Source organism: Symphalangus syndactylus, chromosome 13 (assembly GCF_028878055.3).
Source record: "Symphalangus syndactylus isolate Jambi chromosome 13, NHGRI_mSymSyn1-v2.1_pri, whole genome shotgun sequence".
NCBI lineage: Eukaryota > Metazoa > Chordata > Mammalia > Primates > Hylobatidae > Symphalangus > Symphalangus syndactylus.
In genome coordinates, this window is record NC_072435.2 from 116,734,971 (window position 1) to 116,757,648 (window position 22,678).

The 22,678-nt window shown below is 48.2% G+C and overlaps 1 protein-coding gene across 4 annotated transcripts; it reads right to left on the reverse strand.

Moving 5' to 3' along the window:
- Window positions 1-176: 176 nt before the first annotated feature.
- OASL (2'-5'-oligoadenylate synthetase like) lies at window positions 177-22,656 on the reverse strand. 4 transcript variants are annotated; one of them, XM_063614690.1, is made up of 6 exons: window positions 22,032-22,474; window positions 16,774-17,056; window positions 14,333-14,508; window positions 10,482-10,723; window positions 6,967-7,114; window positions 177-1,450 (listed from the first exon to the last, which is right to left on the reverse strand). In XM_063614690.1, exons 1-6 carry the CDS (start codon window positions 22,227-22,229, stop codon window positions 1,397-1,399), a joined length of 1,101 nt encoding a protein of 366 aa, XP_063470760.1. In that variant the 5' UTR covers window positions 22,230-22,474; the 3' UTR covers window positions 177-1,396. The 4 variants fall into 4 exon arrangements, with proteins under 4 accessions (XP_063470760.1, XP_055093749.1, XP_063470759.1 ...); XM_055237774.2 differs by lacking the exon at window positions 177-1,450 and adding an exon at window positions 3,000-3,765 and having other exon boundaries at window positions 22,032-22,656; XM_063614689.1 differs by lacking the exons at window positions 177-1,450; window positions 6,967-7,114; window positions 10,482-10,723 and adding an exon at window positions 3,000-3,765 and having other exon boundaries at window positions 22,032-22,507.
- Window positions 22,657-22,678: the final 22 nt, after the last annotated feature.

Here is a 22,678-nt window from a genome sequence, read left to right on the forward strand (position 1 = left end):
TTCATGTTTTATCTTTGAAGACAGGTATGTCAAAACTTTACTAAAATAAACTCTCTGGCCTTGAGCTTTTCTATTTCAAAAAAGAGGAAGGTGACTGATATGGTCTGAATGTTTTTGTTCCTCCAAAATTCGTATGTTAAAATTGATACCCTAAAATCAATAACAGAGAGACTGACTCTCCAAAATAAAGCGTTTATTCAAGAATTGCAAGGAATTGCAACTTGAGATATGCACGCTATAGTGGACTATAGGCACATTAAAAGAGGTTGTGGCAAGGAGAAAAGACCAAGTCCACATAAGCTTCTTTGAAACAAGTACCGTTGATTACAGGAGCCTGTTGCAGGAGTTGGCGTTAGCTTATTGTGGAGACACTCACTGTTAGGCAAATATTCTTGTGCAAGTGGCTTATCTATAATACTGTGGATTTGAGGAGCTTCTTGAGATAATTTTTGTGACAGGCATTTGTTAGGGTTTGACATAAGTGACTCCATTTTGATACTGATAATTTCCAGAAAGTCCTCACTCCCAAGGTGATGGTATTAGGAGGTGGGACCTTTGGGAAGTAATTAGTGAAAGGGTCTTGTATTGGTTCGAACCCCGAGAGCGTGGCCAACAGACAACACGAGGCAGTGTGGAGCAACACGCTCTTTTAATGAGCACCTGTGTGCAGGTGGGCTGAGGCTTAAAATGGCATCAGCACCAAATGAGGACGGGACAGGGGTTTTATAGTCTCCTGTAAACAGGAAGTGTCTCAGTCTGATGTAACGTCTACGCTGTACCCGGACGACCTCTCTCTCAGTCTTCAGTGGGTACGTGTCTTCCGGCCAGCTCTCTTCCTGCTTCTGCTATCTTGCTGACGCATGCTGCTGGCGCAAGTGGCCTTGCGCCTTGGGACTGGGCCCAAGGAGGGAGGGGTCATTCATTCTCTTAAGCTTTCAGGCCCCACGGAGAATCTTTCAGTCACATAATGGGTCTTGAGCCCTCATGAACTGGATCAATGCCCTCATAAAAGAGACCCCAGAGGCCGGGCACGATGGCTCACACCTGTAATCCCAGCACTGTGGGAGGCTGAGACGGGTGGATCACAAGGTCAGGAGTTTGAGACTAGCCTGGCCAAGATGGTGAAACCCCGTTTGTACTAAAAATAAAAAAAAATTAGCCGGGCACAGTGGTAGGTGCCTGTAGTCCCAGCTACTTGGGAGGCTGAGGCAGGAGAATCGCTTGAACCTGGGAGGTGGAGGTTGCAGTGAGCTGAGATCATGCCACTGCACTCTAGCCTGGGTGACAGAGTGAGACTCCATCTCAAAAAAAAAAAGCGACCCCAGAGACACCTTTGCCCCTTCTACCATGGGAAGACTCAGTGAGAAGCTGCCATCTATGAATCAAGAAGAGGCCCTCACCAGACACCAAATCTGCCAGCGTCTTGACTTGGACTTCCCAGCCTCCAGAGCTGTGATAAATAAATGGTTATTGTTTATGAGCCATCCAGTGTATGGTATTTTGTTTTAGCAGCCCAGATGGACTAAGACATTGAATTTTTCATTCTTTTTTTATTTTAAACAAGAATTTTCCCACCACCTACAATGTGGGCTGTGCTGGGCATTATGAAGGACACAAAGACGGGGACTGGAACAGCCTGTCTACCTCCTGGGAAGGAGGCACTTTTTCTGTCCCTGAAGGCAAACAGAGGTGGGAAATACACAGATTATGATTGCTAAATTGACCAGAGGCTGTTGATAACCAATTGCAGGGTGCATTTTCTATGCTATGGTAGGTGAGTAGCCCACCAGAAAACTAGGCAAAACGGGGGGGCAAAAGGAAACTTATTATTGCCTGGAGTAAACCTGATCACATGACGTCCTTTGATAATAAAGATGCTATTATTTTCCCACAGTTTCCTGACTATTATGTACTGTTTGTGTATGGGTTTTAGGAGTTGAGGTGATTTTTTTTTACACTGCATCATCCTCATTCTCCCATTCTTTGTCTCTTTTTGCCTCAGTTTCCCCAGTCCTCATTTCTTAGAGTTGAGAAGCTCAAATGATCAAGCAATAACCATTAGGACAGCATTAGGCCCTGTGGAAATAAAGAGCCCCCAAATGAGAACTAACAAAGGCGATTTATTCCCAACTTCCTATAGCAAAGGAACCAGCCACCCATCTCTTGCTTTTGACAGAGATTTAAAGACAGGCAGGAAAATGGGAAGGCTTCAGGGATGCCCTGATTGAGGCTGTTGGTATGGGGAAGCTGGAAGTGCACTCACCAGAAGCAGGGCTAACCATGTGATTGGTCCGAGGAGCTTATTTGGGTTTCTTGGGTTGGTCATAAATAGGAAGCAGGATGGGAGTGGGGCAGGGAGGTAGAGACGCTGCCAGTTATTCCCCAAGTCCTGATGGTTTGGGGTTGATTGCTGCAGAAGGTTGTGGGTCAGAATTCTATTGTTATACGTCATGTGACCACTGTCTATTTGTATATTTAGTCTCTCACACCCCTCCTCATCCTCCTCCTGGTGGGGCTGGGATAATTCTTTTTTTTTTGAGACGGAGTCTCGCTCTGTCGCCCAGGCTGGAGTGCAGTGGCGCAATCTCGGCTCACTGCAAGCTCCGCCTCCCGGGTTCACGCCATTCTCCTGCCTCAGCCTCTCTGAGTAGCTGGGACTACAGGCGCCCGCCACCACGCCCGGCTAATTTTTTTGTATTTTTAGTAGAGACGGGGTTTCACCTGGTCTCGATCTCCTGACCTCGTGATCCGCCCGCCTTGGCCTCCCAAAGTGCTGGGATTACAAGCGTGAGCCACCGCGCCCGGCCGGGATAATTCTTTTTTTAAACAGATTTACTTATTTTTATGTTTTAGTTTTTAGACACAGGGTCTTGCTCTGTTGCCTGGGCAGGAGTGTAGTGGCGTGATCACAGCTCACTGCAGCTTCAACCTCCTGGGCTCAAGTGATTCTTCTGCCTCAGCTTCTCGTGTGCCTGAGACTACAAACGTGCACAACCACACCCAATGAATTATTTTTTATTTTGTAGAGACGGGGTCTCCCTATGATACCCGGGCTGGTCTTGAACTCCTCGGCTCAAGCGTTCCTCCCACCTCGGCCTCCCAAAGTTCTGGGATTACAGATGTGAGCTACTGCGTCCGGCCTGGGATAACTCGTTGTAAAACTGGTGAAGACCTGGGAACTTCCCAGTAGACAATGGGACAGAGTGATTGCCAGGATGAGTTCTGGAGTAGATGGCAGAAATGTGTAGAGAAGTTTCCCAGAGAAAACTAACTGGCTGGGAACAGAGCCTCTCCTTTCTTCTTAGAGAGGATGAGAGTGTCACTGTCTTGAATGCTGTAGCTCCCCAGACCCAACCAGTCCTGCAGGACTTGGCCTTGGAATTCCAGCTGCTGCTGCTTTTTAGGAAGCCCCTGCTGGTCTTCAATCTGCTGCTTCAGACCCAGGATGAAGCTGTTGGGGTCGATGGCATAGGCGTAGCTCCCACCATCAGGATTCTTCACGAAGACCTGGATCTCGGGGGGGATGGTCTCCAGCAGATAGATGTGAGTGTGGGAGAAGATCCCATATTTGGCTAAGGAGCACCTGCTGCTGAGAAGCTGCCTCTCACTGCCAGGAACCTGGAAGGACAGACGCTGCAGGCCAGAGTAGCCCCTTGTCCTCTGGATTTTCTCTTTAACCTTCCTTATGGGCTCATAAGGGTTCACGATGAGGTTGAAATCTGGGTAACCCCTCTGCTCCACTGTCAAATGGATGTCTCGTGCCCTCTGGAAGGGAGAGGGAGAAGGAGAGGTGTTAAGTCCACACTTCTCTGTCTGATGTGCAAACGTTCCCTTCATCTGTCCTTATCTTTACAATAGTAGCAGCAGCAGTGGCAGCAGCAAATGTTTAGGGAGAGGTAAGCACTTTCCAGGCTGTATACTGAGCACCTTCCATACCCTTAATGCATTTTATTCTCAGAGCATCTCTATTAGTTGGTTGGTTCTACTGTTATCCCCATGTTATTGATGAGGAAACTGTTTGAGCAGGGTTAGGTAATTTACTGAACACCAATCACATACGTAGTAAGGAGCAGGGCAGATATGTGAAGTGAGGTTGGTCAGACTCCAGAGTCTGTGTTCTCACCACCTCCAGAGGCTATACTCCAGGGCCTGAGAGCCCCAGGTGGCTGGAGAGCACCTGGAAAATGCTGGAGAGGGTCAAGCCTCTAGCTGATTCTTTCCAGAAGAAATATAAGCCTCGGCTGGGTGCAGTGGCTCACGCCTGTATTCCCAGCACTTTGGGAGGCCGAGGCGGGCAGATCACTTGAGGTCATAAGTTTGAGACCAGCCTGGCCAACATGGCAAAACCCATCTCTACTAAAAAATGCAAAAATTAGCCGGGTGTGGTGGCGTATGCCTGTAGTCCAACCTACTTGGAAGGCTGAAGTGGGAGAATCTCTTGAACACAGGAGGTGGAGGTTGCAGTGAGCTGAGATCGCCCCACTGCACTCCAGCCAGGGCAACAGAGGGAGACTCTGTCTCAAAAGAAAAAAAAAAGAAAAAGAAATATAAGCCTGGCATTGCCAAGTTTTCTGATTTGTCAAGATAAAAAATATTTGCACAATGTTTTATGTGTTTTTTTTTTTTTTTTTTTTTTTTTGAGACAGGGCCTTGCTCTGTCACCTCAGGCTGCAGTGCAGTGGCGCAATCTTGACCTCCCAAGCTGAGGCGATCCTCCCACCTCAGTCTCCTGAGTAGCTGGGACCACAGGTGCATGCCACCACATCTGGCTAAGTTTTTTTTGTTTTGTTTTTGTTTTTTGAGACGGAGTCTCACTCTGTCGCCAGGCTGGAGTGCAGTGGCACGATCTTGGCTCACTGCAACCTCCACCTCCCAGGTTCAAGTGATTCTCCTGCCTCAGCCTCCCTAGTAGCTGGGACTACGGGCATATGCCACCACACCCAGCTAATTTTTGTATTTTTAATAGAGATGAGGTTTCACCATGTTGGCCAGGATGGTTTCGATCTCTTGACCTCGTGATCTACCCACCTCGGCCTCCCAAACTGCTGGGATTACAGGTGTGAGCCACCGCGCCCGGCCAAGTTTTGTATTTTTAGTAGAGATGGGGTTTCACCATGTTGCCTAGGCTGGTCTTGAACTCTTGGGCTCAAGGGATCCACCCACTTCAGCCTCCCAAAGTGCTGTGATTACAGGCGTGAGCCACCACCCCCAGTCTACAATGGCTTTATATTCAGGAAAAATCCAGAGGCGTATATGTTCCAGCCCATGGGTGGGCCTCCTCATTTGGCTGGTGGGTCCCTGTTTATACTCTCTGTACCTTACTGGAGCCTCTGATTCTGCTTCTGCCTTCTGCTCCAAGCAGGTCTCCTGTTCCTGTACACATCTTGCTCATCCAGCCTCCCATCCTTTGTCCCTCATCATCCTTTGTCCTCTGTTCTGAGTGTCTATATCTCCCCCTGGCCTTTAGGGCTCATTTCAACTCCTAACTTTTTTTTTTTTTTTTTTTTTTTTTTTTGAGACAGAGTCTCGCTCTGTCGCCCGGGCTGGAGTGCAGTGGCGCAATCTCGGCTCACTGCAAGCTCCGCCTCCCGGGTTCACGCCATTCTCCTGCCTCAGCCTCCGAGTAGCTGGGACTACAGGCGCCCGCCACCGCGCCCGGCTAATTTTTTGTATTTTTTAGTAGAGACGGGGTTTCACCGTGGTCTCGATCTCCTGACCTCGTGATCCGCCCGCCTCGGCCTCCCAAAGTGCTGGGATTACAAGCGTGAGCCACCGCGCCCGGCCGACTCCTAACTTTTTTAAGGAATCTTCTCTGGTGACTTCAGTTAACATTTATTCTGCTTCCAGACCCCCAGAGCCCCTGGTTCTGCTGTCTGTTAGCAGAGTGACCTTAGTTAATTAACCTCTCTGAGCCTCAGTTTTCTCTTCTGTAAAATGGCAATAATAGTAATGATGATAATAATAATAAAGATAGTGATAATACTCGACCTTCTTACTTTACAGAATTGCCCGTGAGGATCAACTGAGACAGACCTTGGACAAGAGCTTTGCAAACTAGAAAGTGTGACGTTAATAAAACAGATTTGTGATCTCTGCCTATACTATAGGTTTGGCATCACATAATAATATGACTCAGTGTTTTTTGTTTGTTTCTTTTCAGAGTATCTTGTCTCCTCTGGTAATTCTAGCAGTTTTGTGTGAGTTTCTTTCATGCACTTGCTTCCTAATAACATAGGGTGAGTTCTTTGAGAGTGAGAGTGGTGTCTTTTTTCTCTTCTTTTTGAGGCAGAGTTTCCCTCTTGTTGTCCAGGCTGGAGTGCAATGGCACGATCTCAGCTCACTGCAGCCCCCGGCTCCCAGGTTCAAGCAATTCACCTGCCTCTGCCTCCGGAGTAGCAGGGATTATAGGCACCTGCCACCACGTCTGGCTAATTTTGTATTTTTTTAGTAGAGATGGGTTTTTTCCATGTTGGCCGGGCTGGTCTTGAACTCCTGACCTCAAGTGATCCACCTGCCTTGGCCCCCCAAAGTGCTGGGATTACAGGCATGAATCACTGCACCTGGCCGAGTGTCGGGGTCATGTCTTATTTCTGTACCTGTGTTGTCCCCCGGTCCACATCCCCTACCCCATCCCTGAGCACAGCACTGGCACAGAATGGCTGATTGAGCTGACTTGGCTGGACCCAACTCACGCAAAGGATGATCAGGAACATGGAACTGATTCTCCCGTAGATTACGGGAAAAAGAAAGGAAAGGAGAACAAGAATTTGAAGGTAAGAAACCCGAGGCCCTGAGAGCCAAAGAATTTGTCCAAGTTCACAGAGCCCATGGGTGGTGCAGCTGGCCCTTAAACAGTGACTGTAAAATTCTGTTCTCTGTCGGCACAGAATTGAATGAGTAAATACTGAGTAGTTTATCTATCATTCTGAGCTCCAAGCCCTTGACAGCCCAGAGAGGAGCCATTACCTTCACGTTCCAGCTGGAGATGGGGTTCTTCCTGTTGTCATAGCAACAGTCCTGTTTCAGGCACTGGCAGGCCCTCTGAGCGACGATGTCCCATCTGTACCCTTCTGCCACATTGTGGGTGGGGTCGGCTGGATCCAGGATGATGGGCCTGTAACACAGGAAAAGGGTGCCCAGGCTCGTAATGGTTTGGAGGCCTTCAAGCCAGAAAGAAACCTTCTCAGCAATTATTTAGTCCAGCCACTGAGAATCATGATGTCCACATCCCAGGGATGTTCAAGAGGGCCCCAAAACACCGCAGGAGAGTAACAGGATGGAGACAATGCTATTTCCAAGAATTCCTATCTGGGCCAGGCACAGTGGCTCATGCCTGTAATCCCAGCACTTTGGGAGGCTGAGGCGGGAGGATCAGTTGAGGTCAGGAGTTCAAGACTAGCCTGGCCAACATGGTGAAACCCTGTCTCTACTAAAAATACAAAAAATTAGCCACGTGTGGTGGCATGCACCTCTCATCCCAGTTACTCGGGAGGCTGAGGCAGGAGAATTGCTTGAACCCAGGAGGTGGAGGTTGCAGTGAGCCAAGATCACGCCATCACCCTCCAGTCTGGGCAACCAAGTGAGACTGTCTCAAAAAAAAAAAAAAAGAATTCCTCCTTGGGAGAGTGCTTTAGCTGTTTGCAAGGAATATGTGGGGGAGAATGAGGCCCCAAGAGGCATGCTAGAGGAATAACAGATGCCCTTTCAGGAAGGGGGGCCCTGTACGTTCGGAGCAGGCTTTGCAAGTTTAAGGTTAGAGCTGCTGAATTGCTTTGGATAATAGAAACACCACCGCCACCAACTACTGACATTTATTGAAGCACAAGGCCAAACCCTATGCAGATTAACCTATTTTAATCCTTACAGAAGTTCTCTAAGGTAGGGACTGTTATTTTTATTGTTGTGGTTGTCCCTGATTTACAGATTTCCCTAAGTTCTTTTTTTTTTTTTGAGACAGAATCTCGCTCTGTCACCCAGGCTGAAGTGCAGTTGTGCAGTCTCGGCTCACTGCAACCTCCCACTCCCGGGTTCAGCCAATTCTCTGCCTCAGCCTCCTGAGTAGCTGGGATTACAGGTACCCGCCACCACGCCCAGCTAATTTTTGTATTTTTAGTAGAGATGGGGTTTCACCATCTTGGCCAGGCTGGTCTTGAACTGCTGACCTCGTGATCCACCTGCCCCCACTTTCCAAAGTGCTGGGATTACAGGCATGAGCCACCATCCCCGGCCTAGATCGCCCTAAGTTCTTACAGCCAGTAGATGGGGCTCTTACCCATCTACCTCCTCAACAGAGCAGAGGTTGGACTGCCCCCAAAAGTCTCTCCTTTCTATAAATATTGAATAAATATTTTAAAGAATATTGGCTTGAAGGGGATCTTGGGCTCGCTTATTAACTTGGGGTGACTACAAGTCCATGATTAAGACCAGCTCTTTGAGCGGGGCGCAGTGGCTCACGCCTGTAATATCAGCACTTTGGGGGGCCGAGGTGGGCAGATCACTTGAGGTCAGGAGTTCAAGACCAGGCTGGCCAACATGGTGAAACCGTGTCTCTACTAAAAATACAAAAATTAGGGCATGGTGGCAGGCGCCTGTAGTCCCAGTTACTTGGGTGGCTGAGGTGGGAGGATAGCTTGAACCCAGGTGGTGGTGGTTGCAGTGGGCCAAGATCATGCCACTGAACTCCAGCCTAGGTGACAGAGCAAGATTCCATAAAAAAACAAACAAACAAAAAAACAGCCCTTTGTACCCCAGGGCTTGGGAGGGAACTGCGACTTTACCTGTGTAATAGAATGTGACACAGGCTACTGGAATGAACTGGACTTTGGGCTCCAGGCTGGCTCCTCCCAACACTGACTGCACCCTAAAACAGTCCTGCCTGAAAGTGCCAGGCTGTCCTATAGGGTGGGGTCACTGATCTAAAGTGGCTCATTCTGTTAGCTGGCAGGTGACCAAACACATGGGGCCTGTGTTCTGTGACCAGTAATCAGAATGGTTCTCTCTGGGGTTTTTGGACATGGGAATGATGGAGATCCCTTATACTGGGAGGCAGAGGGGAGAAGGACAGGTGTGGAGAGAGAAGCAGAGGCTGAGGGGAAAAGTGCTGTGGTTCATGAGAGAGAGTCACAGAGAGAGAGGGAGTCTCAGGTCCTGATGCTTTCTCGATTTTTCTGGGCATGGTTATAATAAATCCTCTTTTCATGAGCAGACCTGGCTTTTCTTCCTTACAAAAGAGACCCAATACTACATAACAGAACACTAAATACTGTGATGTTGCTTACACAGGCCCAGAGCTTCTAACACAGGGAGTTGTCTGGGTTGGGCTTCCCCTGAAGCAGATCCCCAGATAAGGATTTGGCTTATTTAGAAAGTGATCCCAGGAAGCACGAGTGAGACAGTGAGACAGATAAACAAAGGCAGACAACAAAGGGTGGGTATTGAAGTAATTACTACTGTGGTCAACTGGAGGCGATCCTTGGGAAAGAGTATGGAATGGGGCCCAGTGCGGTGGCTCACGCCTGTAAGCCCAGTACTTTGGGAGGCCAAGGCAGGCGCATCACCTGAGGTCAGGAGTTTGAGACCAGCCTGGCCAACATGGCAAAGCACTGTCTCTACAAAAATACAAAAATTAGCTGGGTGTGGGTGGTGGGCGCCTATAATCCCAGCTACTCAGAAGCCTGAGGGAGGGGAATCGCTCTAACCCAGGAGGCAGAGGTTGCAGTGAGTGGAGATTGCGCCACTGCACTCCACCCTGGGTGACAGAGCAAAACTCTGTCTTAACAAAAAAGGTATGGAATGAGACCCAGATTCCTTCCATCTTTTGGGTGAGGGAGCTGTGGTATTTATCCACCAACTCCCACCAGATCTGGTGGAGGGCTGTTCTCAGAGTGGGTCTGCTGGCAAAGGGATGCAGGTGCTGACAGCTGGAAGTGGAACCAACCTTCCCTAGAACAGTAAAGGCCGAGAGGATATGAATGGGACGCTGACAGCACACGCTCCAATATAAGCATTTACTCAGCATGTGCCAGAGGCTAGATATTGTGGATCCTTAACACAGATTTTCTCCAACCCTTACATCAATCCTGTATCGTAGGTTCCAGTTTACTCCTGTCTTATGGATAAGGGATTGAGGCTCAGAGTGGTAGGAAAATGGCTGAGCTGGGATTTAAACTTGAATCTCCAAGATTCTTTCCATTTTCCCATGCTAGCTCCTTCAAAGCACTGAAATGGTCTTCAGAGAGCAAGAGGGCCAAGCTAAGGTGGAGGGTGGCTTAGGAAACAAGGAACAGGCTTATACCTGCCCCATGGCCCCCAGTGACTTTGATAAGCCACCAACTTGAGATGCCAGCTGTGTTGGTGTGGGAGGTTAATGCTCAACTATGGTGGCAGCCTTACTGCTTAATACATAAAACCCTATGCCACGTTACGCTAGCCCATCTCTCTTTTTTTCTGTAAGATTTGATGGGCAAACAGTGGTCCAGTACCTCTCTTTTTTGAGCTGTTTTCTGACACAATCCTCAATGATTGCATTCTGGAGTGTGTAGTACTTGGTCCAGTAGATACAGATGACTTCATACTCCAGGAGCAGCTCCATCACAGTGGTGAAGCCTTCATCCAGCATGAAATTCTCATCTTCTTCAGTACCGATTTCCCAGGCATAGATGGTTAGAAGTTCAAGAGCATAGAGAGGGGGCAGATTGGCCCTGGGGGACCTGGCTTTCACATACTGTTGAAAGAGATGGGAAGACAGAGAGAGAGAGACCCTAAGATTCTGTGTAAGGATGGCGTTGGACCAGAAGCTGAGAAATCCAAGTTCTAGTCCTGACTCTGCTGCCTACTGGCTGTGTGACCTTGGCCACGTCACATTCCATCTCTAGACACAGGTCTCACCATTTTAGAATTAAAGGGCTGAGTTAGTCCATTGGGCTTCAATATGTGCTAAACAGATGTAACTCCTGGAATGAAGTTATGAACAGGTACGAGCAGATTGTGCTCGGTCACAAACATTCTAGCCTAAGCAGTCCCATTTAAATCTATTTTAATGTATTGAGCTGCTGAGAAATGTTTCTTTAAAGAAAGGAAAGATTTCCTTAGATAGAGGGAAAAAATGGTAATAGGTGAGATTCTGTAGTGAAGATTGGGGTTGCCTCTCTAGCAGACATTCTTTCCTTCCCCATTGCATGGTGGCCATGATGTTTGGAAGGGGTTGACCCCCACCCGCAGCCCCAGGATGGGCCCTGACTGGCACAGGCCTGTTAGCATAAACCTTTCCCACTTGCAAGTGATTGCTTCAAGACAAGGCATGCCATCTAAGTTGGCGCAACTGGAGTAAAGCCTAGTTCTTTTGTTCAGTGGTTGAAAGAAGAGAAGTCCTGCCATGTGTGAATATGAGGGCAGGAATGGTTGTGGCCATTTTGCCACCAAGAGGGAAACAAGCCAAAGGACCAAGTTGACATATAGAGGAATGAGAAGCTGAGAGAATTCCAGAGAAACAGAGCCAGTGCCCTTACCAGTGCCTGAAGCTCCCCCACCCCCGCTACTGTTTAGGGGTTTTCATACATGAGCTGATAATACCCTTTATTGTTTAAGCCAGTTTGAGTTGTTTTTTGTGTTTTTCTCTTACTTGCAAAAGGAAGCATCTTAACTGACACTGTTCACTTCCTGTGTTAAGAATCTCACTGAGGCCGGGCACAGTGGCTCCTGCCTGTAATCCCAGCACCTTGGGACACCGAGGCGGGTGGATCACTTGAGGCCAGGAGTTCGAGACCAGCCTGGCCAACATGGTGAAACCCTGTCTCTACTAAAAATACAAAAATTAACCAGGCGTGATGGCAGGTGCCTGTAATCCCAGCTACTTGGGAGGCTGAGGCGGAAGAATCGCTTGAACCCAGGAGGAGGAGGTTGCAGTGAACCAAGATCATGCCACTGCACTCCAGCCTGGGCAAGAGTGAGAACTTGTCTCAAAAAAAAAAAAAAAAAAAAAAAAGAATTTCACTGATACATTGATATTTAGCCAGAAAGTGAAAATTTTGGTCAAATATTCAGTAGTTTGATTTGTGGAAGTAAAACTGACATATTTTCCTATGGCCATCATATATGAACATTAGCTCACATCCCAAAGTCAGAGGGAAGAAAAAGGCTTTAACACTTTGGCCTTGAAACAAACACAGAATCATCTTGTATAATTCTCATCTCCCAAATAAATGAAACCTTGGGCCTTTCCTATAGGTCACTGACTTACTAACAAAAAAACTTTATCCCTGACTTTAGAAATTCAATTTTGAATTAAAATTTATTTATAAGGCCGGGCGCAGTGGCTCACGCCTGTAATCTCAGCACTTTGGGAGGCCAAGGCGGGTGGATCACGAGGTCAGGAGATAGAGACCATCCTGGGTAACACGGTGAAACCCCATCTCTACTAAAAATACAAAAAATTAGCTGGGCGTGGTGGCGGGTACCTGTAGTCCCAGCTACTTGGGAGGCTGAGGCAGGAGAATGGCGTGAACCTGGGAGGCGGAGCTTGCAGTGAGCCGAGATTGCGCTACTGCACTCCAGCCTGGGCGACAGAGCGAGACTCTGTCTCAAAAAAAGAAAAAAAATTATAAGTTAATTAATTTGTTTTGTAACTTTTTGCGAATTCATCCTTAACACTCAATTTTGCAAACCATAACTAATAACATTATAATTTTGTTAGAAATTTAAACTCATGGTAATATAACTTATTTTCTTCAATATTAGTGAAATGTTATATTCTTAAAACTTAGATGATATATAAAATGTAGGACACCTGTAATCAGTAAGATATAAGCCTTAGTGAATGGATAAAAAAAAAGACCCAGCTCAACTTGCTTCACCTCCCGGGCTCAAGTGATCCTTCCTCCTCAGCCTCCTGAGCAGCTGAGACTACAGGAACCCACCAGCACCCCCAGCTAATTTTTGTATTTTTGTATTTTTTGTGTAGAGACGGGGTTTCACTATGTTGCTCAGGCTGGTCTTGAACCCTTGGGCTCAAGTGATCCTCCTACCTCAGCCTCCTAAAGTGCTGAAATTACAGGTGTGAGCTACCACATTTGGCCGGTAATTGTTTTTTCTTTAAATCCCTGTTATATTTTATTTTATTTTTATTTTTATTTTTTGAGACAGAGTCTCTCTGTCTTGCCCAGGCTGGAGTGCAGTGGCGTGATCTCGGCTCACTGCAAGCTCTGCCTCCCGGGTTCACACCATTCTCCTGCCTCAGCCTCCCAAGTAGCTGGGACTACAGGCACCCGCCACCACGCCTGGCTAATTTTTTGTATTTTTAGTAGAGATGGGGTTTCACTGTGTTAGCCAGGATGGTCTCGATCTCCTGACCTCGTGATCTGCCCCCCTCGGCCTCACAAAGTGCTGGGATTACAAGCGTGAGCCACCGCGCCCGGCCTATTTTATATTTATTGGATCAAATCTTTCCTTCTGCCGTCTGATTCCCTTGTAACTTCTCTGCAAGTTTTATATAATAAATGATTTTTGTCTCTGAGTTCTGTTTTGCAGTTGGAGTTTCCGTTATCTCGGGGGAAGATTTTGTTTCCAAAACTGACTGAGCTGCTGCCTGAGAAATGTCCCTGAGGGCTGTTTACACTCACACATGCCCTCTTTTCGACTCCTGGGATGGAATTAAAGAAATCCTTCCTCTTGTTAGTCCTTAACCTGCTGTGACGAATGGCCACAGTACCCAGCGAAGTTGACGTCTGCCAGGCCTAGACTGTAATTGAAGGGTAACAAGAACTTGTGGGGTGGGTGTGGTGGCTCGTGCCTGTAATCCCAGCACTTTGGGAGGCCAGGGTGGGAGGATCGCTTGAGACCACTTCGAAACCAGGCTGGTCAATATAGTGAGACCCTGTCTCTACAAAAGAAAAATTAAAAAATTAGCTGGGCATGATTGTGCATGCCTGTAGTCCTGGTTACTTAGGAGGCTAAGGTGGGAGGATCGCTTGAGCCAGGGAGGTCTTGATCCAGGGAGGTGGAGGCTACAGTGAGTGGTGATCACACCACCGCACTACAGCCTGGGCAACAAAGCAAGATCCTGTCTCAAAAAAATAATAATAAAATAAAATAAAAATAACTAGTTTAGTGTAGAGTACCTATTTTTCTCCTTCCTTCTCTGTTTCTTTCTCCTCTCCTCCTTTTCCACCTTCTTCATTGACGGTTTCACTTTATATTTCAAAAGACTAGCATTCTCTCCCTCTCTACCTGCTTCCATTTCCCCTGGGTGCAGTTTCCTGACATGAAAATCAGGACCTGCCTTTCCTCCCCACCCTCTTCCCTCTCCTTGCCCCCGCCATCCCGGCAGCCCCCTCACCTGCTGGTACCAGTGTTTCACCAGGCGCAGGAGGCTCTTCAGCTTGGTTGGCCGATGTTTCACGAAATTTCTCTGCAGCTCGCTGAAGGATGGGGAGAAATTTCCAGGACCACCGCAGGCCTCGATCAGGCTCACATAGACCTCAGGGGGTGGCTGGGAGTTGGGAAGAGAAGGCCCTGAGGAGTGAGGGAGTAGAGGGAGAGATTGGGGATTGAGGAAGCCGGAGGGTGGTAAGTAGTATTTTGGCAAGAGCCTGCCTTTACATTGGAATTATCCCTCCAGGGACACTTGAGACCTCATATCTTCAGAAACCAAAGGTTTGCCTTGTCTAATTGTCCTTTTTGTGAAATTCTTACTCTGGAGAACCAACATTGGGCTTTCTATGCATCGGGGCCCTCCCTGGATGTCCTCAATGTCCCTCATTCTCTTTTTATTATTATTATTATTTTTATTATTATACTTTAAGTTTTAGGGTACATGTGCACAATGTGCAGGTTTGTTACATATGTATCCATGTGCCATGTTGGTGTGCTGCACCCATTAACTCGTCATTTAGCATTAGGTATATCTCCTAATGCTGTCCCTCCCCCCTCCCCCACCCCACAACAGTCCCCGGGGTGTGGTGTTCCCCTTCCTGTGTCCATGTGTTCTCACTGTTCAATTCCCACCTATGAGTGAGAACATGCGGTCAGGGAAGCCTTCCTTCTTAATAAAATAAAAAAAAAAAGGCACAGATACACCATGGAATACTATGCAGCCATAAAAAAGGATGAGTTCATGTCCTTTGTAGGGACATGGATGAAACTGGAAACCATCATTCTCAGTAAACTATCGCAAGGACAAATGTCCCTCGTTTTCTTTAATGTCTGTTTTGGATCTCTTTCAATACTCATAGGGAGGCTGGGTGCGGTGGCTCAAGCCTGTAATCCCAGCACTTTGGGAGGCCGAGGTGGGCGGATCACCTGAGGTTAGGAGTTTGAAATCAGCCTGGGCAATATGGTGAAACCCTATCTCTACTAAAAATAGAAAAATTAGCCAGGCATGGCATGGTGGCGGGCTGTAATCCCAGCTACTCGGGAGGCTGAGGCTGGAGAATCACTTGAACCCTGGAGGTGGAGGTTGCAGTGAGCCGAGATCACGCCACTGCACTCCAGCCTGGGCGACAGAGCGAGACTCCGTCTCAAAATGTATATATATATATATAAACTCATGGGGAGAACCAGTTCCATGGTACACATCACTGAGACATCCCAGCACTCTCTTCCTTGCTAAAATCAGATCCTGTCTCTTATACCTTCTCCAAAGAACAACTCCACGTAGCCAGCCACTACAGCTGATAGGAGTTAGCACATGAGATGAAACCTCTAGGATCTGGACTTGCAGCATGTAGGTTTTACCTCAAACACCTAGGACTCTGCCCGAGGACAAACAACAGGGGCCAGTGAGTTAGTGCTCCCAAAGCAGCCCCCAACCAGTGAAGGCTGGGAAGCTGGTGAGTAAGCACGCCAGCATCCCACTTGGGATCCCGAAGAGGCTTGCTCCATAATGGGACTGCGAATTCTCCCAGGACATGAAGCTCAGGGTGGTGACTTGCCCACGGATGCAGGCTGTATTGAATTCTTGCCTTTCCCATCTCAATTCCATACTTTCTTACCAGTGTTTCCTGGGATGAATACCCAAATAAACTGCTTGTCCTCACATCCATGTCTTAGGATCTGCTTCTATAAAACGCAGTGACAGACCCCCACTCCCACTTTTAGCTCCTTCCCCTCACTGGGTGTCAGAGCCTCCTGAATGTTCTCTCCCGAGAAAGTCACTTCCTGAACACCCTTTCTGTGGTTACCCAGGCCACCCCATTCTTTTTCTCTGCACATTTACACCATTTGCAATCATGTTTTTTTTTGTTTTTTTGGTTGTTTTTTTTTGAGACAGAGTCTTGCTCTGTTGCCCAGGCTGGAGGGTAATGGTGTGATCTTGGCTCACTGCAACCTCTGCCTCCTGGGTTCAAGTGATTCTCTGCCTCAGCCTCCTGAGTAGCTGGGATTACAGGTGCCCACCACCACACCCAGCTAATTTTTTGTATTTTTAGTAGAGGTGGTGTTTCACCATCTTGGCCAGGCTGGTCTTAAACCACTGACCTCATGATCCACCTGCCTCGGCCTCCCAAAGTGCTGGATTACAGGCGTGAGCCACCACGCCCAGGCTGCAATCATGTATTTATCTCTGCAATTCTTTGGTCAATATCTGTATTCCAAGTTGAGCGATATGATAGCCAGAGTTGGGTTAATCCTGTGCACTGCAATAACCCAGCCCCAAGCATAGGACACAGATGGAATGAATAAATGTGGGTGTGTGCACATGGCCATGAGTAAAGGTGAGACATTGGGAAGTCTCCTGGGGTGGGCAAGTGTGTGAGTCGGGTGAGCTTCCCCTCCCCTTACCCAGGGCTCTGTAGGCAGGCACAATGGTGACCGTGATGGGCTCCGCAGTCCCCCTGGTCTGGATAGTGAGGACGAGAGCATCGGGGACTCTCTGCTCCACCCTCAGGTCCTCGAGCCCGAGGTCCAGCAGGTCCTGGCTTTGCCACATGGTTTTCCATATCAGCCTCAGAACATCTTGGTGATGCTTGGCTGCCTCCTGGAAGCTGTGGAAACAGCTCAGAAACGCCACCAGCTCCACCTCTCTGGTGCTCCTGAGAATCGTGCCATTCCCGAAGGAGCCCACCTGCAGAACACAGAGCCCCGTCACCCTGAGGCCCACTGCCATGTGCCAGGCAACCCCTGCGGCCCTTCACATGCACGGTCTTACTGAATGCTCACCACCCGCTGAGGGATGGGTTGTGGGTAGTACTAATACCCACACTTTACAGGTGAGAAAACTGAGATGTCTGGAGGATCTCCAGACATGGGACCGAGAAATGGGGCAGCCTGAAAAAGATCTTGACTCTTCCCTGTTTCTTAGCTGGGTAAACATTCTGACTTCTAAGACCTTCATCTCTAAAATGAAAGCAATGGCGGAACATGAGTCACTGGGCTATTGGGAGGATCAGATGAAATAATGTATGCTAAGGGTTTGGTGGGGTGCCTGGCACACAGGAAGTCAGCAACACATTTGTCTTTCTCCTCATTAGTCACTTGCCCCAGGTCTTGCAGTTTGCAGCCCTCAGAGCCCAGCCTCTTTTTTTTTTGAGACAACTCCTGTTGCCCAAGCTGGACTGCAGTGGCTTGATCTTGGCTCAAGCGATCCTCCCACCTCAGCCTCCCGAGTAGCTAGGACTGCAGGCCTGCGCCACCATGCCTGGCTGATTTTTGTATTTTTGTAGTGACAGGGTTTTGGCATGTTGCCCAGGCTGGTCTCGAACTCCTGGACTCAAGCGATTTGCCCCCTTGGCCTCCCCAAATGCCCAGCTTCTTATCTACTACACTGCATTGCTTCTGAGACCCAGTCTTCTTATCCACAGAGTAAGGCCAACTCCAGAGGAATGGCAGCGTCTACTCCGTAGGGTTGTTTGAGGATTTTGGGGGTGGTGATGGGGCTGAATGATTTCATGACATTATAAAGCAAGGAGCAAATTTGCCTGGTGGATTTAAGAGCCATAGGCTGTGAAATGGAGCAGCCTGAAAAAGATCTTGACTCTTCCCTGTTTCTTAGCTGGGTAAACATTCTGACTTCTAAGACCTTCATCTGTAAAATGAAAGTAATGGTGGAACAAGAGTCACTGGGCTACTGGGAGGATCAGATGAAATAATATACGCCAAGCGTTTGGTGGGGTGCCTGGCACACAGGAAGTCAGCAATACATTTCTCTTTCTCCTCATTATCCAGCTGACTTAGACAATCCCTTCTGCTGCCGGGGGGTCAGTTTCCCCGTTAGTAATGGAAGGAGGTCGAGAAGGGATTTTTTGATGTTTTGAGATTCTAGATGAGCTCTCCAGGCCCTGTCGCCTCTGGTATGCAAAGCCCTACAACTCTCTGGCCTCCTCTCCTCATTCTGTATCGGGAGGTGGAATTGCTAGGGAGGAATCAGACTCCCAGTAGATTACTTTTCCTGGTGGATGGAGTCAGATTCCAGCTGTTCCCTGATGATATAACACACCCTGTGTGACATGAGCACGGATGCTGGATGACACAGGGTGCCCTGTGTCTGCCACCCCTGAGAGCCCTGTATACCTATTATTCCTTTTAATCTTTACTTCCCAGCCAGGCACGATGGCTCATGCCTGTAATCGCAGGACTTTGGGAGGCCAAGGTGGGCAGATCATGAGGTCAGGAGTTCGAAACCAGCCTGGCCAACATGGTGAAACCCCATCTCTACTAAAAATACAAAAATTAGCCAGGTGTGGTGGTGTGTGCCTGTAATCCAAGCTACTGGGGAGGCTAAGGCAGGAGAATCTCTTGAACCCAGGAGGCAGATGTTCTGGTGAGCTGAGATCTCGCCACTACACTCCAGCCTGGGCGACACAGCGAGACTCCATCTAAAAAAAAAACCCTTCACTTCCTGTATTGAGGTGGGTACTAGGAGAATTATCTCCAATGTACAGATGAGAAGACTGAGGCAACGAGGAGCTTGCCGTGGTCTCCCAGCCAGGAGGCAGCGGAGTCAGAGAAAGGCCAGAACTCAAGTAGTGGGTGGTTCTTCCACCTCTTTCTTCCTCGTGACCCAAGGCTGTAAGCCAGGCCCTGCTTCCAAGGGACCATGGGCATTCAGACCCAGCAACTTCACCCCCTGGGAGAGGGTTGGAGATGGCACCCTGTGTGTGAATGAAGGACACATTCCCCCTGAAGGCCAGTCTAGACTTCCTTTTCTTTTTGAGACAGGGTCTTGCTCTGTTGCCCAGGTTGGAGTGCAATGGCACGATCTTCACTCATTGAAGCCTCGACCTCCTGGGCTTAAGCAATCCTCCCACCTCAGCCTCCAGAGTAGCTGGAACTACAGGCATGCACCACCATGCCCACCTAATTTTTTATATATTTTTTGTAGAGTCGGGGGTCTCACCATTTTGCCCAGGCTGGTCTCGAATTCCTGGGCTCAAGCAATCTTCCCACCTTGGCCTCCCAAAGTGCTGGGATTACAGGCGTGAGCCACTGTACCTGGTGTAGACTTCCCTTTCTGCCTTTCCCACTGGTAAGATCCAGGCAGAGAGAAAAGAACACCTCCAGAACAGGCTTCCTGATTTGCTTCGGTTTTAAACCTATTTAAGCACAATTCATTTGAAGACGAGCATTCCCTTACATGGAACAGCTCCGCTCACTAGATTTTCAGAGGGTGGGGAAAGGGAGGGTTTAGACTCTAAATAAGATATATTGTTCCTCATTAGTCGTGGCTCACTGGGGTTTGCTACCATTTAGTGGTTTCAAGAGGAAAAGTGGCTATGATGTGCAGGAAGAATTTGAGGCTTGGGTAAATAGCATTTCCTGCCGTAAAAACTCATTCTTGGCCGGGCGTGGTGGTTCACATCTGTAATCCCAGCATCTGGGGAGGCCGAAGTGGGTGGATCACTTGAGGTCAGGAGTTCGAGACCAGCCTGGCCAACATGGTGAAACCCAGTCTCTACTAAAAATACAAAGATTAGCCAGGCATGGTGGAACACACACACACACACACACACACAAAATAAACTTATTCTTGTAGTATCCTCCTCTTACCAGACATTCCTTATTCCCTCCACTTTATTCTCAAGGTTGTTGGGGAGGGGGTGGTCTGGGAGGGTCTGCCGGAGTCAGACTTGAGTCCCAGGCCCAGAAGAAAGCTTGGCAAGAATTATAATGATGCTTCTGTTTCTGAGCATTTACCATGCATGAATCATTCAGCCTGCATTGCACCACTGGCTTGGTGAGGGAGAGATGATGATGATGCCCCAATCACAGATGAAAAGCTTGTGGGTTTGAGAAATAAGAGTGGGAAGGTCAAAACCACACAGCTGGTAAGGGAAGAAGCGAAGAGTCTGTCTAATATCAAAATTTGTGGTTTCTCACTTATAAATTGTATGGCCTCAGGCTTCATATGCTGGGGATAGGTGCAAAGAACGGATAGGGGCCCAGGGCTTCTAGATCCCTCTGTGAGTTGGTTGCCCCTAGAGAGAGAACTTGAGCACTGGGCTGGGAGTCAGGGGTCCTAATTCTAGTCTTGCCTTTATCACCAACTCACTGTGTGACGTTGGGGTATCTCTCACCCTCTCTGTGCCTCGGTTTACTTAATTATTTAAGTGAGTCACTGGTGAGACTGTCTGATTCTCCAGAGTATTTCTAGCTCTGACTCTCTTGAATTTTGATCTTAGCTAGCACAGGAGGTGGCATGAAACAGCTGGAGGAAGGGCTTGGGGAAAAATCTCAGTGAGGAGGACTTGGGTCCCTTGAGTCAAGTTCAAATTCCAGCTTCAACACTGTGTGACCTTGGGCAAGTCACCTCACCTCTCTGAGCCTCCATTAAAAAATCATTTTAGGCCAGGTGCAGTGGCTCACTGTAATCCCAGTGCTTTGGGATCATGAGATCAGGAGATCGAGACCATCTTAGCCAACACGGTGAAACCCCGTCTCTACTAAAATACAAAAAATGAGCCAGGTGTGGTGGTGGGCGCTTGTCGTCCCAGCTACTCGGGAGACTGAGGCAGGGGAATTGCTTGAACCTGGGAGGTGGAGGTTGCAGTGAGCTGAGATTGTGCCACTGCACTCCAGCCTGGTAACAGAGCAAGACTCTGTCTCAAAAAAAAAAAAAAAATCATTTTATTGGCCGGCCAGACATGGTGGCTCACACCTGTAATCCCAGCACTTTGGGAGGCCAAGGTGGGCATTTTCTTGATCCCAGGAGTTCGAGACCAGCATGGGCAACATTGGTGAAACCCTATCTCTACAAAAAATACAAAAATTAGCTGAGCATGGTGGTGCATGCCTGTAATCCCAAGCTATTTAGGAGGCTAAGGATCACCTGAGCCCAGTTAGATTGAGGCTACAGTCAGTGGTGATTGTGCCACAGCACTCCAGCCTGGGTGACAGAGCGAGACCGTCTCTAAAAAAAAAAAAGTCATTTTATAATCAAAAAGTTAAAACATATAGAAAAATAGATGATACAACTAACACTCATATACCCAACTAGTTGATTCGACAAGTCTAAATTCCTGGCTGCATTTGCTTAATCTAAGCCACGTTAAAGTAAATTACAGGCACTAAGGAACTTTGTCCCTAAAATACTTCAATGTTCGTGTCCAAACAAAAGAGAACATTCTCTCTGATAACCACAAAACTACTGTTACACCTAACAAAATCAACAATGATTTCCTATATCAGATATACATATACTCTCTGATATCCAGGCCAGTTGTACCCAAACTGTATTTTACAGATGGTTCATTCACACCAGGATCCAACCAAGGACCTTGCATTGTATTGGTTCTAAGCCTCCATTTTGCTAATCTGTAAACTGGGAAAAGAATAGTACCTATCTCACAGGGTATAAGAATTAGAGATAGTGTATGTTAAGAGGTTAGGCCAGTGAGCCCCCAGATGTGAGCTATTATTACTAGACTCATTCTACTCAAGGCAGTGGTGCAGTGGGGTGTAGACAGCTAGGTGAGATGGGGTATTCTGAGATGTCATCAGCATGGGCTAGGAATAAGGAGGACAGGGGTCCCCAGCATCCTCAGGGACGTGGACTCTGATACTGGGTTTTGTCTTGCATGGGGGCTGGAGGAGCCCAGTCTTACCTTGATTACCTTCAGCACCCGCACATCCTGGTCCAGCCCATGCTTCCCCTGGAAATGCTCCTGCCTCAGAAACTCCTCCACGGTCCGCACAGCGTCTAGCACCTCTTCCTTCCACTCCCGGTGGGGCTGCAGCCACTGAGCCACGAAGGAGTCCAGCCTGGAGGCTGGTGTGCTATACAGTTCCTGCATCAGTGCCATCTCTGTCCCGAGAGTACCGCTGCTGGGCGGATATATAGCCAGGCTCCTACCCAGCTCCCTGGCACACACCTCCTTTTTTAAGGTAGCTCCTCCTCAGCCGCCCTCCAGTGCTCTGTGGGATGAAGGACACTAGCAGAGAGGAAACCAGGTGTGATGGGCTGACTCCGGGTCCCCCTTCTTGGAGACCCCCTTGCTGCAGTAGGGGCACAGGAGGACTCTGGGCTGAGGCTGGAACGTCTGGGGCCACCTTAACAGGCCGGCCGTCTAGTCAATCTCTCTGTCATCAGTTTCGATTCTTAACTTTTAGAGTTCCCTTTTATGATGTTGGGAAACTGAAATTGGATAGTGTTTGACCCCAGAGGAGGCAACTTGCCCAGTAGGTTGGGGTTGGATAGTTGTTAGTCAATTCAACTGCTTAAATCTGTCTAAGGAAATTGAGACTTGGGAAC

Coding starts and splice junctions, on each gene's coding strand:
- OASL (XM_055237774.2), bottom strand. CDS start 22,229: ATGGCACTGATGCAGGAACTGTATAGCACACCAGCCTCCAGGCTGGAC. Junction 10,724..14,332: donor TGAAACACTGGTACCAGCAG/GTGAGGGGGCTG, acceptor CTCTTTCAACAG/TATGTGAAAGCCAGGTCCCC. Junction 3,766..6,966: donor TCTCCAGCTGGAACGTGAAG/GTAATGGCTCCT, acceptor TCTCCCTTCCAG/AGGGCACGAGACATCCATTT.